Genomic DNA, 15,310 nt, shown 5'->3' on the forward strand with positions numbered 1-15,310 from the left:
ATATCGCTTTTATTTAACTTCTGAAGAGAGGAATGGCTAAACATGAAGATAGAAGCATAGCAAATAGCATTCCTTCAAGTTCAGTGATCTACTCTGAATGTTGTATTTACTCAACATGAAATGTGTTTGTGGTTTTGATCCAGGAGATGCCATATGTGGCCCCACTGCACACCCTGCCATGAAGCAGAAGCACGTTGGGCCATCAGGCAGACAGCAATCAGTCACGGTCGGCTGATCCGACTCCACACACATAGCACAGACATACATACTGATGCCAGCAGTAGGAGCAGGTATGCTAGGTATCTGCTGGTGCTTGATTAACTAGGTCCATGTACAGATAAACCTCATCACTCTGGACACTGTCAGTTATGGTTACTGCTGTTAATGTCTATATACACATAAACCTCACCAGTCTGGACACTGTCAGTCATGATTACTGCTGTTGATGTCTATATACAGATAAACCTCATCAGTCTGGACACTGTCAATCTGGACACTGTCAGTCATGATTACTGCTGTTGATGTCTATATACAGATAAACCTCATCAGTCTGGACACTGTCAATCTGGACACTGTTAGTCATGATTACTGCTGTTGATGTCTATAAACAGATAAACCTCATCAGTCTGGACATAGTCAGTCATGATTACTGCTGTTAATGTCTGTTAATGTCTGTATATGATTACTGCTGTTGAGATAAACCTCAGTCAGTCTGGACACAGTCTGGACACTGTCATGATTCTGGATGTCTATATACAGATGTCACACTGTCTGGACACTGTCATGATTACTGCTGTTGATGTCTATAAACAGATAAACCTCATCAGTCTGGACACTGTCAGTCATGATTACTCCTGTTGATGTCTATATACAGATAAACCTCATCAGTCTGGACACTGTCAGTCATGATTACTGCTGTTGATGTCTATATACAGATAAACCTCATCAGTCTGGACACTGTCAGTCATGATTACTGCTGTTGATGTCTATATACAGATAAACCTCATCTGTCTGGACACTGTCAGTCATGATTACTGCTGTTGATGTCTATATACAGATAAACCTCATCAGTCTGGACACTGTCAGTCATTGATTACTGCTGTTGATGATACACATCATCAGTCTGGACACTGTCAGTCATGATTACTTCAGTCTTTGTCAGTAATCTGGACACTGTTAGTCATGATTACTGCTGTATTTACCTGATGGGCAAATCATGTAAAAGTTGTGTGAAAGTTGTGATGGAAGAGAAAACAGAGGCAGCTGACAAACGTTACTTCTAGACCAAGACCTCCATGCCAGGTTTGTACAAGTGAAAATACAACAGTAGCTCGATATGAATGATACACACGTTCTTCACATTAAAACTAACAAGGGCTAACTTTAAGAAGCGAAATACTTAGTGTAATGAGACATTCATAAATACTTTCCAACAAAGTGTAAACAAACATCCAGAGCTACAGATAACATTTTGGGTCATTGACTTATGTACTCGCTTGTGTTCATCTCAATTGGGTATCCTAATTTTCCTTTGAGTAACCTAATAAATTGTACCCACCTCACTCAATTGGGTATTTTGCCCTTTTCCATTAATTGTAAAAATATAATAAAGTTTAAACCTCTCAATATACCTCAGTTATTTTATCTATCCACCATTGCATGATATTTTGTAATATTTCTTTAATCTTTGCATCATATTCAAGAAAAAGTAGGATACAACTATTTCTTGCAATTACCTCAAAGGTGACCATGACCTTTGACATAAGTGCAATTTTTCAATGCAATGCTACACATAATGCTACATTTAACAGGGAAAAATGGTAAAACACCAGGATAATGTGTTTTATAAACACCTGACCTTGACCTTTGATTAATATTGACCAGAACATTTCCAACAACAAAGGCCCCAACTTAGAAATGCTTCCTTTTCCTAATGTAATGTATAGTTTTTGAGAAACTAATTGCAAACACTTTGAAAAACCCTTGACATTTCACATTTAAACAACATATATGAAAAGAATTCCCCAGGGCCAACTTATAGAGGCTCATGGAAGAGGAATATCTAATGTCAATAATCTTAATTCTATGAAAACATTAAAGTGGTCCCATTTCACCCGTGTGGTAATGGTGGTTTTCAGACAAACAACTGGACAGTCTCCCATAATCTATCCCCAAAGGAATGATCGATTACACGTTAGGCATTTAAATAGTATTATGGATACACATTGACACAAGAAATCTTAGAAGTATTCCAGCTATGGATTCAACATGTTTGACTGCTTGGAGAAATAGCATTTGATACATTGGACCCTGTGTTGTCTGGATCCTGTCAACTGGAACCCCCAGGTTATAATTACAGGGAATGTTGTCTATAGAATGTGAGCCATCATGCTACACTGCTGATCTATCATTCTGTAGGGTTGCTCAGATACCACAGTGTGTCATGAATCATTATTCCAGAAAACTGATAATTTGGATGATTTCACCAAGACATTACTTCTGATTAAGTAACAATACAGGATACAAGTTGTTCTTATAAGAAGTAAATTTTTGTTGGTTTGTTGTTTAACGCCACACTCAGCAATATTCCAGCTATATGGTGGCAGTCTGTAAGTAATCGAGTCTGGACCAGACAATCCAGTGATCAACAGCATGAGCATCAACGCAATTGGGATACAATGGCATGTGGCAACCAAGCTACCAGGCCTGACCACCCGATCCCGTTAGTCGCCTCTTACGACAAGCATGGGTCACTGAAGACCAATTCTAACCCTGATTGTCATGGGTTTACAACAATTTGCATGTTAGGAATAATCATTAATGATATGTCACACTTACCTGGAATATGAAATCCTTTGTGATAAGTTCAGGGTTTGGAAGCACTGAGCGATCAGCTATCACAGCCATTCGAATTTGATCACCATAAGTAAGGAAAGAAATGGCGACCGCCACCTTCTCCAGTGGGGGTAGCCAGTACATGACACACTTAATCTCACGCGACGCAAATCTCAAGTTGGTTTCTGGACCAGCCAGATTCGAGATTAGACATGTACACTTGCTATATATATTGTTCCACAGTTTTCTGTACAAGGATTTGGGCAGGGTGGCTGACGTGAACCACATTGCCCCTTTTATCACTGCTGCCTCTGGAGATCGTTTGAAGTGATCCATTGTCATTTTCAGTTCCCACAGGCGTGGAATAGCACCTTCTGTGTTGGTAGGTAGAGGTAGGACTATGAATGAATACTTACTCCCCATCTCCGACCTATGTCTTGTGTCTGTATGATGAAAGTCAAATGGAATGGCACACTGCATGTCGTAAGGGTTCCCAATTCCGCTAACTTGTAGATACGACCTAACATTCCCCGCTGTCACTGACATTAGAAGCTCATTCATCGTACACCTGGAGACCTGTTTAATGCGTGTGGCGGACCTCATGCTGAACGGAGCTGACCACGCTACAACCATGTCTCCAGAAGGATGGACATGGCGGCCGTGTAGCAGGTTGAAGTCATCCCTCATACACAAGTACTTACAACAGAAGGTCAAGGGTCCGAAAAGAAATGCTCTGAATGTTCCCAGAAAGGCTGGTCCACTTCCTAGAGGAGATGATGGAGAGGAGACTCCTTGGGAATCCACCAGCGCCTCCTGGAGGATGCGGATCATGGAGACGCCATCCGTCATGCTGGGGTGCATCCGGAACAGGAGCGCCGTGTCTCGCTGTGGCCCGAAGTTATGATAGACTTGAATCTCCCAGAGCGGATGGTCTTCTGGGAGGGGCTTAGAAGCCATTTCGGATATATATTCCTGTAAATCTTCCAAGGACGATAAACGAACAGATGCATTGAATACATGATTGTTGATGAAGAAATGATAGTCGTCCACCCACGCATACCCGCAACAAAACGGTACAACCTTTTCACTGAAACGGGGATATAGCTTGTTTCCGCGTCGGTCTTCTGCAGTAATGACGCGGGCGTTGATGAGGTCACGTATGCGGTCGGTGTCAAGTCCAGCTTGTATGATAATAAGACTTTGAACAACGACAGGATTAGTGTTGCTGGATTTGTGAAGCCAGATGTTCTCCGACGATGACAGATGCTCGTTGCAGCAGAACTGCGCAGCAATGGTTACAGAATCGGCAACAGTAGCACACGTCACATATTCTCTTCACAATCACACACACTGGAACCATGATAGCCACCAGGATCACAACAGGGCCAAACAGGAGTAAAGAAACAAGAAGCAGTAGAAATGTCGTACAGCAATTAAGACATATACTCTTAGACGTCACATGAACTATCCTCCTGAAAGGGGCACTTGGAAATCCCAAACGTACAAAGTGTCTTTGAAAACCTTCTGATGTGGAATGTACTGACCTAGGGTTGTCCGAGACACGTGACATGTCGATGTGGACTTCCTCCGGTCGCTCAGGTCTTTCGACCTTGAATGTGACCTTGGTTGGAGATTGCACTGCTGTTGGTTGCCTAGTGATGGGTGGTTCCGTACTGCGTGCTGCTTTAGTAATCTCATTATTTGGAACCTCATAATTGTGGCTTGTTGGGACTTTAGGTGTTTCGCTGATATAGACTTTAGTTTCTGCTGGAGTTTGTGATTTCTTATTGTTTGAAGTTTCAATTTTTTTACCTTCTTTCTCAATCTTTTGAGATGCTGAGTCATTAGTCTTTTTGTTTTCTTTCTTTTCTGTTTTGGGGAGAGTTGAGTCTTCCGATGTTTTGGTAGACTTTGTCTTATTCTTGGAGGAGTCATCTTTTTGGTCTTCCTTGGATACCTTTGGTTTGGAATTGTTTGAATCTTCAACCTTTTGGCTTCCTTTGAGCAAGGTCTTTTTGGAATCCTCAGCTTTCTTTGCCTTCTTCAAGGCAGCATCAGTGACTTGGGTGATCTTAATCTGAGGTTTGGATATTTTTTGACTTTTTTGATTTTTTGCAGGAGTAGTGCTCTGACTTGTTTTGGACTGAGGTGTATTGGCCTTCTGGCTCTTGGCTGACTCCACAACCTGGGTGAGATTGAAAGGACTTGCTCCTGGAAATTTGGGTAACACAGCTGCATCTATTATCCTGTCAGGTTGTCTTGGAAGACTGCCTCGTTTGTCCACATCCAGTTTCAGCCTCTTCTTTTCAATTTTGTAGACCTCCAGCCTGTTGCCTGTTGTCTGACTGTTGGCAACAGGTTTGGGGGAGATGACTTCATGGCTACGGATTGAAGACTGTCCTTGTGGCCTAGCACCAAACTTCACCTTGGTGTCAGCATTATTAGAGCGGCCAGTCTGGTCATGATGGCTTTCTTGGCCACCACTTCTTTCCATTGGACGACAGCCGAGTCCATCACATACTCATCTCCGTGCTAACTGAAATGTAAACAAAGGATATTAGTTGTAATCACAGGTATATCCTTTACACTACTTCACCAATCGTTTTTATAATGATGCTAGTTAAATATATAGATAGGATATTGTATGTCTAACCAACTAAGGTATCTGAATACACAATAAGCTGATCCTGTAACAGCTAAGGGAGGCAACTCAGTACAAAACATAGCACCTTAGACTGTTACAGATCTGGTCATCAGTCGAAGCCTGAGTAATCATTTTTATAAAAGAATAATGAAAGCCATGTTGCTGTGTTTAGCTCCAAGCTCTTAAGATTACACTTACACAAATTTCCACTTATCTTCATACATTTTGACATGCAACAATTATCCAATATTTATCTTAAAGTTGGCTCTTTAGATCATGGCACTGTTATCAGCATACCAGAGACATAAAGAATGGACACCCTTGCACCAAAGTGGGGAGTCAAACTCAAGCCATGCATCATTAGGAAACATTACATTCACAAGGCTAAACCGCCATATTTCTCAAATTACAGTCAAGTTTTAAAATGTTAGGTTTCAATAATATAAACAGCATATACTTTTTGACACCTCTGCAACTTATGACAAAAACACCAACTCATTAGTCAAAAGTTTTTTTGACATATGTAGATACAAGCGACTGTCAAATGGAACAATAAGGCTGAAGTTTCCTGAAAGGAAAGCCAAACAAATTGTTGAAATTACACTTACAACATAACTCCAACAAGAACATGCCAGTACTGAGACCTCATACAACTATGAACTGTTATCTGAAACAATTTGATTGGAATAAGGAACACAGTCCTCCTGCCCACGCTAGACTAGACATACCAGACCAGTGGAAGTCTACCAGGATCGGCACAGGCATCTAAGTCCCATCTGGAAACCTTTCTCCACTAAACAAGGACAAGTAAAAACAAATATCACAGTACCTGAGGCAAAAGAAAACACACAATCTTTCTACCCACGATGCACCTGTGATGAAAGTTGAGCTGTGACCCACTAGCATGGATTGTTACCCTCCCTGTTCCTGCCTCCCCCCTTCCCCTCTCCCTTCCCTCTCAGACTAACCCAGTGGGATATATTTCCCAGACACCTGGTCAGTTACAGCTGCAATGTTGGTTCATTCCAGACTTTAACACATGACCATTGAAATAACAGCATCTGGGTATACATTCAACCGGTCAGTTGCAGATAGATTACTGGCTCACTACTTTGATGCTAAAGACATGCACTTCAACATACCATGATAAATATCATCAGTGTGGCTCATAAACAAACTTGTCAATCACATATATACTTTTAATTCACTCATTGGATGCCCAACACTTGAACACACAACCAAAAAGTGCGTCACACTGAATGGTTCTAACAGTCTCAGATACATTCTAGTCATTCACCCTTCCGTAGCTTGAAACTTGTGCCTTATCTGACCACATCCTTATACAAACATGAGGTGACCATATAATGATAATAATAATAGTAATAATACTTATTATTTAGTATGGGCTAACTATTCACATATTGACCTAAGTTCACTAATAAGTTTGCAGCAGTAAAATAGGCAATATATAATACCAGGTCCATGAAGCATTTTGAATTTTGTGAATAATTTATACCTCACAGTATATAAATAAATCCTGATTCATTATTCATCCCAAAACGGATCACAACTAATATAATTCAGTCCTTTCAATTCCAAGGTTAATAACTACAAATCAACAACATACAAATTGTGGGTGGAAAAACTGTTGGGATCAGCCAACAGTTTGGAACATATCATGAATATGTCAGGACAGTGATGTCAGTGAGGAAAGGATAAAACAAGATTGCACACTAAAAATAAATGACCCCATATATAACATAGTTACAGGGCCAACAGATCATCTTCTATTTACAAACAACAAATGATTATAAAACACAACATACAAACTATGTAAAACAAATTGTGTTTCCTCAGTGACCGCTGTAGGGGAATAACATACATAACTGCCCTCCAAACTGCACCAGTTAACATACACACCAGGTAGGCGATATAGTTAACCTTCTATGGCACAAGGCAAATAAGCACTACATCTTACCACCTACCCAGCACCTGGTTTTCAGCCTGACCCAGTGACCAATGGCATACATCTGCTACTTGGATTGTGCTCATTGTGGCAGCGCCAATATTGGACTGTTACAAAACAAGCTGGGGAGGTCTGGCAGTGGTCTACTTGAAGAGGAACACGAAGGTAAAAGACTCATGGTGAAACCAGCGGGCATGTCCTGATTGCGGATCCAGGACGGTAGGGGTGCCATTGGTTGGTTATAGATTCATGTTTGTACAGGGTGCCATTGATTGGGTATAGATTGATGCTTGTATAGGGTGCCATCGGTTTGGTATAGACTCATGGTTGTACAGGGTGCCATTGGTTGGGTATAGATTCATGGTTGTACAGGGTGCCATTGGTTGGGTAAAAATGAGGCAAACTGCTGTGATCAGTAGCTGTATCTGCATAATGTGATGAAGCCGTGTGACGTAAGGCATACGTAACATGCTATCCCTAAAGACAAAGAAGCAGGTTTAATAAGTAGTAATTTTCATAATCTTTCCCATGGTGTTCAAAGATGTTTTGCTTTATAAACTAGATCTTCAATTAATAACCCCATTTAAAAAATGAAAACATTCTATATTGTGAACATAAACATTATGCCAGATAAGAATTGAGTTTCTTCAATATTCCTTTTTAACGATCACATCTTAACTCACTTCTTTCTCCCCATCTCCAAACTAGTATAGTACATGTCTGCTAATTTCCCAATACATCAACATATCTCCCATGTTCTTGGTGCATAAACACAATCATAACACTCTGACAGGGCAGCTGATTGGCTGACATGCTGTAGATACTGCCAGTGATTGGCTGACATGCTGGAGATACTGCCAGGTGATTGGCTGACATGCTGGAGATGCTGCCAGGTGATTGGCTGACATGCTGGAGATACTGCCAGCTGATTGGCTGACATGCTGGAGATAATGCCAGCTGATTGGCTGACATGCTGGAGATACTGCCAGCTGATTGAGTGACATGCTGGAGATACTGCCAGCTGATTGGCTGACATGCTGGAGATAATGCCAGGTGATAACACCCATCCAACTGGCTGACATGATCACAGGTAAAGTGCAGTCGGTGATAGACAAAGATTAAATCCCTTGATCCAACTCCAAATAAAAGTGCAGTCTTCATCTACAGGGTTCACAAACTGAACAGCTGGTTCCTGTGATATTTCTGGAACACTGGTTGACTTGCTACATTTAAGTGCAACAGATCTGAACATAGACAGATGCAGTTTGGTAAATCCTATTGTACTGATATACAACTTCAGAAGTTGTTTTACTGCTGACAATGATCTAAGAATGGTCTGGATTTCCAATTAGTCTCAACTAACCAAACTTAAGTTGTCACTGCAGTTGCCAAAAAGGTGAGTGAGTGAGTGAGTGAGTGAGTCAATTTGAATAGTATTACAGAGGAAAGAAAGCTAATGCAGTGACGTATTGCACTAACAATCCAGGTATCATAACATCTGTCATTCAAACCATGATCAGGATCCTGGTTGTAATTAGAAATGTAACTCCGCTTTACACAACTGCAACAATTCATGCTGCCTTAATAGTTAATCCGTAATAGTCATAAACTGCTTCTACAGCAACCAGTAAAATAAAGGAAGGGCATTTCGATGGTTTTCTTTGTTCAATCACCATGTTAACTTGATTAAATGTTTAGAAAATGTCTATTATTTCCAAGGCAAGAGTGTTTACAGTAATAAGCAAACTTCCAGAAGTTTGTCAATAGCAGCCTGTTTGGAAATAACCAACAAAACTCTACACCTAATTACACTTAAGTGAAAATGGATTCGAGTGAATACTTTTTTGCACAACATGATTAAGTTAAACTTCATGCCGAGCGCATGCACAATTACCAACAACAAGCACTTCTCAGACAACAGGAAGCAAAAACCGATATTCCTGTGACAGGGTTCATTATGGACAATCTATGAAAATTATAAGCCAGGGAGACTATAGCCTTGACCCTCTGGTGATAATGAACAATGAGATGAGCCTTCTACTTGTATGATAAATACGATGCTCTTACAGCCATGTCTGGGTTCTCATCCTCGTAATTCCTGATGTTACTAACACAACACTAACATTCCATGCAGCAGCAACTTCATGTAAGTGAGAGATCTTTTCTCATGAGAAGAATCAATTTATTGATGCAATCATTTTTCTTTTGATGAGGACTTCATAAGATTTTCCACAAAAATGTTCATTGTGAGGTTACAAGATTTTCTATGGGAAGTCATTAGCTTGACAACTTCACATTTTAAGCACCCAGGAAACACATTGTCAACATTGATCGGTGTGAGCGTGCACCTCCTATACTTTCATCAATAGCTTATTATTTACTGCATTAAGGGAAAATTTTAACAAATTGTGTCATCATTTTTCAGGGACCTATTTTTTTTTTATAAGAGTTTATAATTGAAGAAAAGTAAAATAAGTTTTAAAAGTTTTCAGTGCATTTCAAATTTGTCAGTCTATACAATGAATCCTCAAGATAAATGCAGCACCATCAAGTTGAAGCACATATACCATATTTCTTCTAACAGACACCATTTTAATACTTTTAGATGCCAGGGTCAAAACCAAAATGGTGACAATAATTAAAACAATACTGTCACAGTTATTATTTCATTGCTAACCCTGATATGAAATTTACAGTTTCAAATGTCCATACGGTTAGCTGCTGAAAGAGTTACTGTTAGCACAGACATTTAACTATTTTCTTCCTAAACACTGAACTGGAAAAAAAAGCACAAATTTGTAATGTGTTCAGTAAAATATGGTGTAACTATAATGAGAAACACACATGTCAAAGCTCTGTCAATTATGGTAAAGATACTTGCAGTTAGAGAATACAAGCACATTCATAAAGAGCTCAAAATGTGAAATTTTGCAAATAACAACTATGAGTTGAATCCCACAATTAACTAACAAATACCAAATTGTATTATATTTTGCACAAAAAATTAAGTAATTACCATAAATAGGATTTTCCAATAAAGCTGCTCCGGAGGCCATATTGAAAATATTCTTGAACCAATTCTGGCAACAGTAGTGGAAATTCGTTGAATCAATTAAATTTCACCTTAATGGTCAAGTATATTTTGATAATATATATTTAGAACACATGAGGGATGACAGACAAACAGACCATGAGATAACTTTCAGTCCGGTAAACTAAAAATATATATTGGGGCGTGTGTTAGATACAATATGGTACACCGAGATGATGTTCAGATGACAAAGTGATGTTTAGATGTCATAAACACCAACCCTGACAGATGTATATTGATACGTCCCGACTTTCTCATCCCCCAAATTCTTGGGATGAAACATGTCTTTTTCAATATGTCTGACAAGACAGACCAATCAGGCCAATCAGTGATTGATATATTCTTCTTGAATTGACAATTAGTCTGGAGGAAGATCTATTTTATCTGAAAATAGAATATCTGACAGGAAGGCATTCCAGTGAAAGCTTTTGTACTTAGTTGAGGATGCATATTGAAACATGAACCCCCAAAAGTTGTTTCTTGTAGGATGTTCACACATTCTTCTGTTAGTAACACTAACCACAAGCTTCCATTGTGTAGATCTTATCGAGATACCACCTTGGACAGGGACATGTATCAGGACATTGGGTTGACACACTATTCATAGAGTTTATTGGTACTGGGGACCTGTTCTGCCTTTTGAATTTCTGTGGCAAACCAAGCCTTGGTACTGGGGACCTGTTCTGCCCTTGAATCTCTGTGGCAAGCCAAGCCTTGGTACTGGGGACCTGTTCTGCCCTTCAAATCTCTGTGGCAAGCCAAGCCTTGGTACTGGGGACCTGTTCTGCCCTTCAATCTCTGTGGCAAGCCAAGCCTTGGTACTGGGGACCTGTACTGCCCTTCAATCTCTGTGGCAAACCAAGCCTTGGTACTGGGGACCTGTTCTGCCCTTCAATCTCTGTGGCAAGCCAAGCCTTGGTACTGGGGACCTGTTCTGCCCTTAAATCTCTGTGGCAAGCCAAGCCTTGGTACTGGGGACCTGTTCTGCCCTTCAATCTCTGTGGCAAGCCAAGCATTGGTACTGGGGACCTGTTCTGCCCTTAAATCTCTGTGGCAAGCCAAGCCTTGGTACAGGGACCTGTTCTGCCCTTGAATCTCTGTGGCAAGCCAAGCCTTGGTACAGGGGACCTGTTCTGCCCTTAAATCTCTGTGGCAAGCCAAGCCTTGGTACTGGGGACCTGTTCTGCCCTTGAATCTCTGTGGCAAGCCAAGCCTTGGTACTGGGGACCTGTTCTGCCCTTGAATCTCTGTGGCAAGCCAAGCCTTGGTACTGGGACCTGTTCTGCCCTTGAATCTCTGTGGCAAGCCAAGCCTTGGTACTGGCAAGCCAAGCCTTGGTACAGGGACCTGTTCTGCCCTTGAATCTCTGTGGCAAGCCAAGCCTTGGTAAGACCTTGCCCTTGAATCTCTGTGGCAAGCCAAGGATTGGTTAGGGGACTGTTCTGCCCTTGAATCTCTGTGGCAAGCCAAGCCTTGGTACAGGGGACCTGTACTGCCCTTGAATCTCTGTGGCAAGCCAAGCCTTGGTACTGGGACCTGTTCTGCCCTTGAATCTCTGTGGCAAGCCAAGCCTTGGTACTGGGACCTGTTCTGCCCTTGAATCTCTGTGGCAAGCCAAGCCTTGGTACTGGGGCCTTGTACTGCTTTCAATTGCAATCTAAGCAATGGCTCTGAGGACTGATCTGCTTTTCATGGCAAGCTAAGCAACTGTACTAGGGGCCTGTCCGGCTTTCTATGGCAATCCAAGCAATGTGACTTGGGACCTCTTCTTCCCTGGAATCTCTATAGCAAGTCAAGCATTAGTACTGGGGACCTGCCCTGTCATCGGAGCATTGATATTAGGGCCTCCTCTGTGCTGGAATCTCCACAAGGAGACAGCTATGGGCACTTGGGACCTGTTCAGCTATGGAACCAGCGTTTAAAATTCCCGCCTGCCCGACCGTCTGGAAAGGTCAATTTTTATCAAATTTCAAAAGTAGCCTGCTAGTTGTCTGGTAGATATTTCTCTGATCTTCATTGTGAGGCAGAAAATGCAACAGATTTCTATTTTCTAAACCAGGCCATGTACCTTAGCCTTAACGTTACAATACATGCAATAATGTATTCAGAAACCTGTTCTGTTTTGTTTTTATTGTTGAAAACCGGACAAGCAAGTTTGTATCCGGACAGGTATTTTTTTAATTCTGGCTTGGAATTTTGGTAGTTTTAAACACTAATGGAACAGCAGCTGGTGGAAATAAAAGATTACAGTCATTTCAAGGTATGCATGTATCAGGACAGGTGGCATCCTGGGAAGTACAAGACAAGGTGTACCCCCGCTGTTTTGTTTCTTGATGCCACAACATGGTGGACTGATGCTCACATTACTGGCCAGATTTGTTTGTTCCAAGTCAGATTACACCCTGCAGTCAGCCAGGACATAACAGAGATATTGCTCACTAAATGCAGGCTAATAAATTTTGTATCGCCTGTTTTCAGCAGTTGATTGCTTATCTTACACATGAATGACCCCGAAGGTCACACATGTCTAAATTGCTGCCGTTTTAGCTTTACTTATTTATTCCATGCAACATTCATGGTGGGCATGTGTTTGGATGGGAAGGAAGGTGGTTATGGGGTGATAGGGCGATGGGATGATAGTGATGGGTTCATGGGATGTTTGATGAGGGATGTTGGGATGTTTGAAGACGGGGTGATGGGATGTTGGGATGTTTGAAGACGGGGTGATGGGATGTTGGGATGTTTGAAGATGGGGTGTTGGGATGTTGGGATGTTTGAAAATGGGGTGATGGGATGTTGGGAAGTTTGAAGATGGGGTGATGGGATGTTGGGATGTTTGAAGATGGGGTGATGGGATGTTGGGATGTTTGAAGATGGGGTGATTGGGGATGGGGTAATGGGATGTTTGAAGATGGGGTCATGGGATGTTGGGATGTTTGAAGATAGGGTGATGGGAAATGGGGTAATGGGACATTTGGTGATGGGATGTTGGTGTGATGGGGTGATGATGTGATGGGATGTTTGGTGATGGGATGATGGGATGTTGGGATGAAGGATGATGGGATGTTTGGTGACGTGATGTTGGGTTATGGAATGATGGGATGATGAGTGATGATTGTGATGGGATGATGGGATGAAGGGCTAATTGGATGAGTTGGATGTGAACAGCTTAGTCCAGATCATTCAGATCTGTAAATGACCAAAGTTAGGCCTTGACAGAAACAGAATGAGCTGTGGTGGCATGGTAGGCGGAACAACACATGATAACTACATCCTCGACAATTATTTGACTCTTACACAACACAGGCAACTATTTCCATTGATCTTCAGGTCTAACTACCTGGCATGTGTGCATGATTTGGTTATTATGTCATAAAACCGAAGGAATGTTATTCCACACTTAAACAACCAGCCATGTGCAATGCAAGCAAGCTACAACTGCTATCTGGGTTGGTCCAAGTATACCAGGGGTGTCAGTTTGTAAATTTGTCATTGCTTGTCACTGTGGCAGTTTGGTGAGCTACCTTGGCAGCCATTGGATTCAGTGTCCCGAATGGACTTTGTATCATCTCCAGGGACTTTCCTGCAAACCCTGACAGGAAGCATGGGGACCTACACTACTACCAAACAGGGGTAATGATTAGATCTGTTCTGCAGTCATGATCTGGGACAAATATAAGAAAGCAAATGGCAGTCCCCTGACTGAAACATACATGTGGCAACCCTAAAAAGCAAAATCTCCAAGTATCTATGAGATCTTGGAGATTGGACAGGCACAGGCAAGAAAGACAGAGCCATTCATGCTCCATTTGCCATGGAGCCAGTCATGCTACCAAGGAGCCACTTGACATTCATATTACTATGGCTCCATTTGCCATGGAGCCAGTCATGCTACTAAGGAGCCACTTGACATTCATATTACTATGGCTCCATTTGCCATGGAGCCAGTCACGCTACCAAGGAGCCACTTGACACTATGGCTCCATTTACCATGGAGCCAGTCACGCTACAAAGGCCACTTGACATTCATATTACTATGGCTCCATTTACCATGGAGCCAGTCACGCTACCAAGGTGCCACTTGACATTCATATTACTATGGCTCCATTTGCCATGGAGCCAGTCACGCTACCAAGGTGCCACTTGACATTCATATTACTATGGCTCCATTTACCATGGAGCCAGACACGCTACCAAGGAGCCACTTGACATTAATACTATGGATCCACCAGCCATTGTCATGGATCCATTTATGCTACTATGAGTCCCCCTTCGCCTTGCTTTCATGTATAATATTAGGCGTGGTATGCAACTCCTGCCTGTCTGTTGTTTCAGGCATTCCTCCCACATCAAACAGACCACAAAGACTTGGTGAAAATATCTACAGCATTATCAGCAAACCCCCTCACTCTGCACATGTGGACAACCGCCGTACCTGATTACCCATCAGTAATGTGTACAGTTCTCTGGACAGTGTCTGCCCTTCCCCATCCACCAGCCCATACTGAAGCAATGCCGTCTTACACCTCATCCCCACAACATGAAAGCTGACAAGAAGGTGAGGGACTGTTTCCAAACATGCCAATCTAGCTGCAAGATGGCCGCCTCACTGATGTGCGCCCAACGTACCTGTCTGTATCTCGGTAAAGGTCAGGGAACCCTTCGAGATTGGCTGCAGATTCTCGCAAGTGGTTTCCATATAAACACTGAGTCTGATTGTACCTGCCCTCTTCCTCGTGTTGTGGTTGGGTTATAGTAGGGATCACGCCTCTCT

The 15,310-nt window shown here is 41.9% G+C and overlaps 1 protein-coding gene across 1 annotated transcript in view; it reads right to left on the reverse strand.

Annotated features, from left to right (window-relative positions):
• Positions 1-15,310, reverse strand: part of LOC124263359 — a 135,409-nt gene that overhangs the window by 26,660 nt on the left and 93,439 nt on the right. The window contains 2 exon segments of the mRNA XM_046697956.1: positions 2,839-4,110; positions 4,112-5,371. Coding sequence (XP_046553912.1) covers positions 2,839-4,110; positions 4,112-5,329 — 2,490 coding nt within the window. The 5' untranslated portion in view covers positions 5,330-5,371.

Source organism: Haliotis rubra, unplaced genomic scaffold (assembly GCF_003918875.1).
Source record: "Haliotis rubra isolate DU_JTF1 unplaced genomic scaffold, ASM391887v1 Scf88, whole genome shotgun sequence".
NCBI lineage: Eukaryota > Metazoa > Mollusca > Gastropoda > Lepetellida > Haliotidae > Haliotis > Haliotis rubra.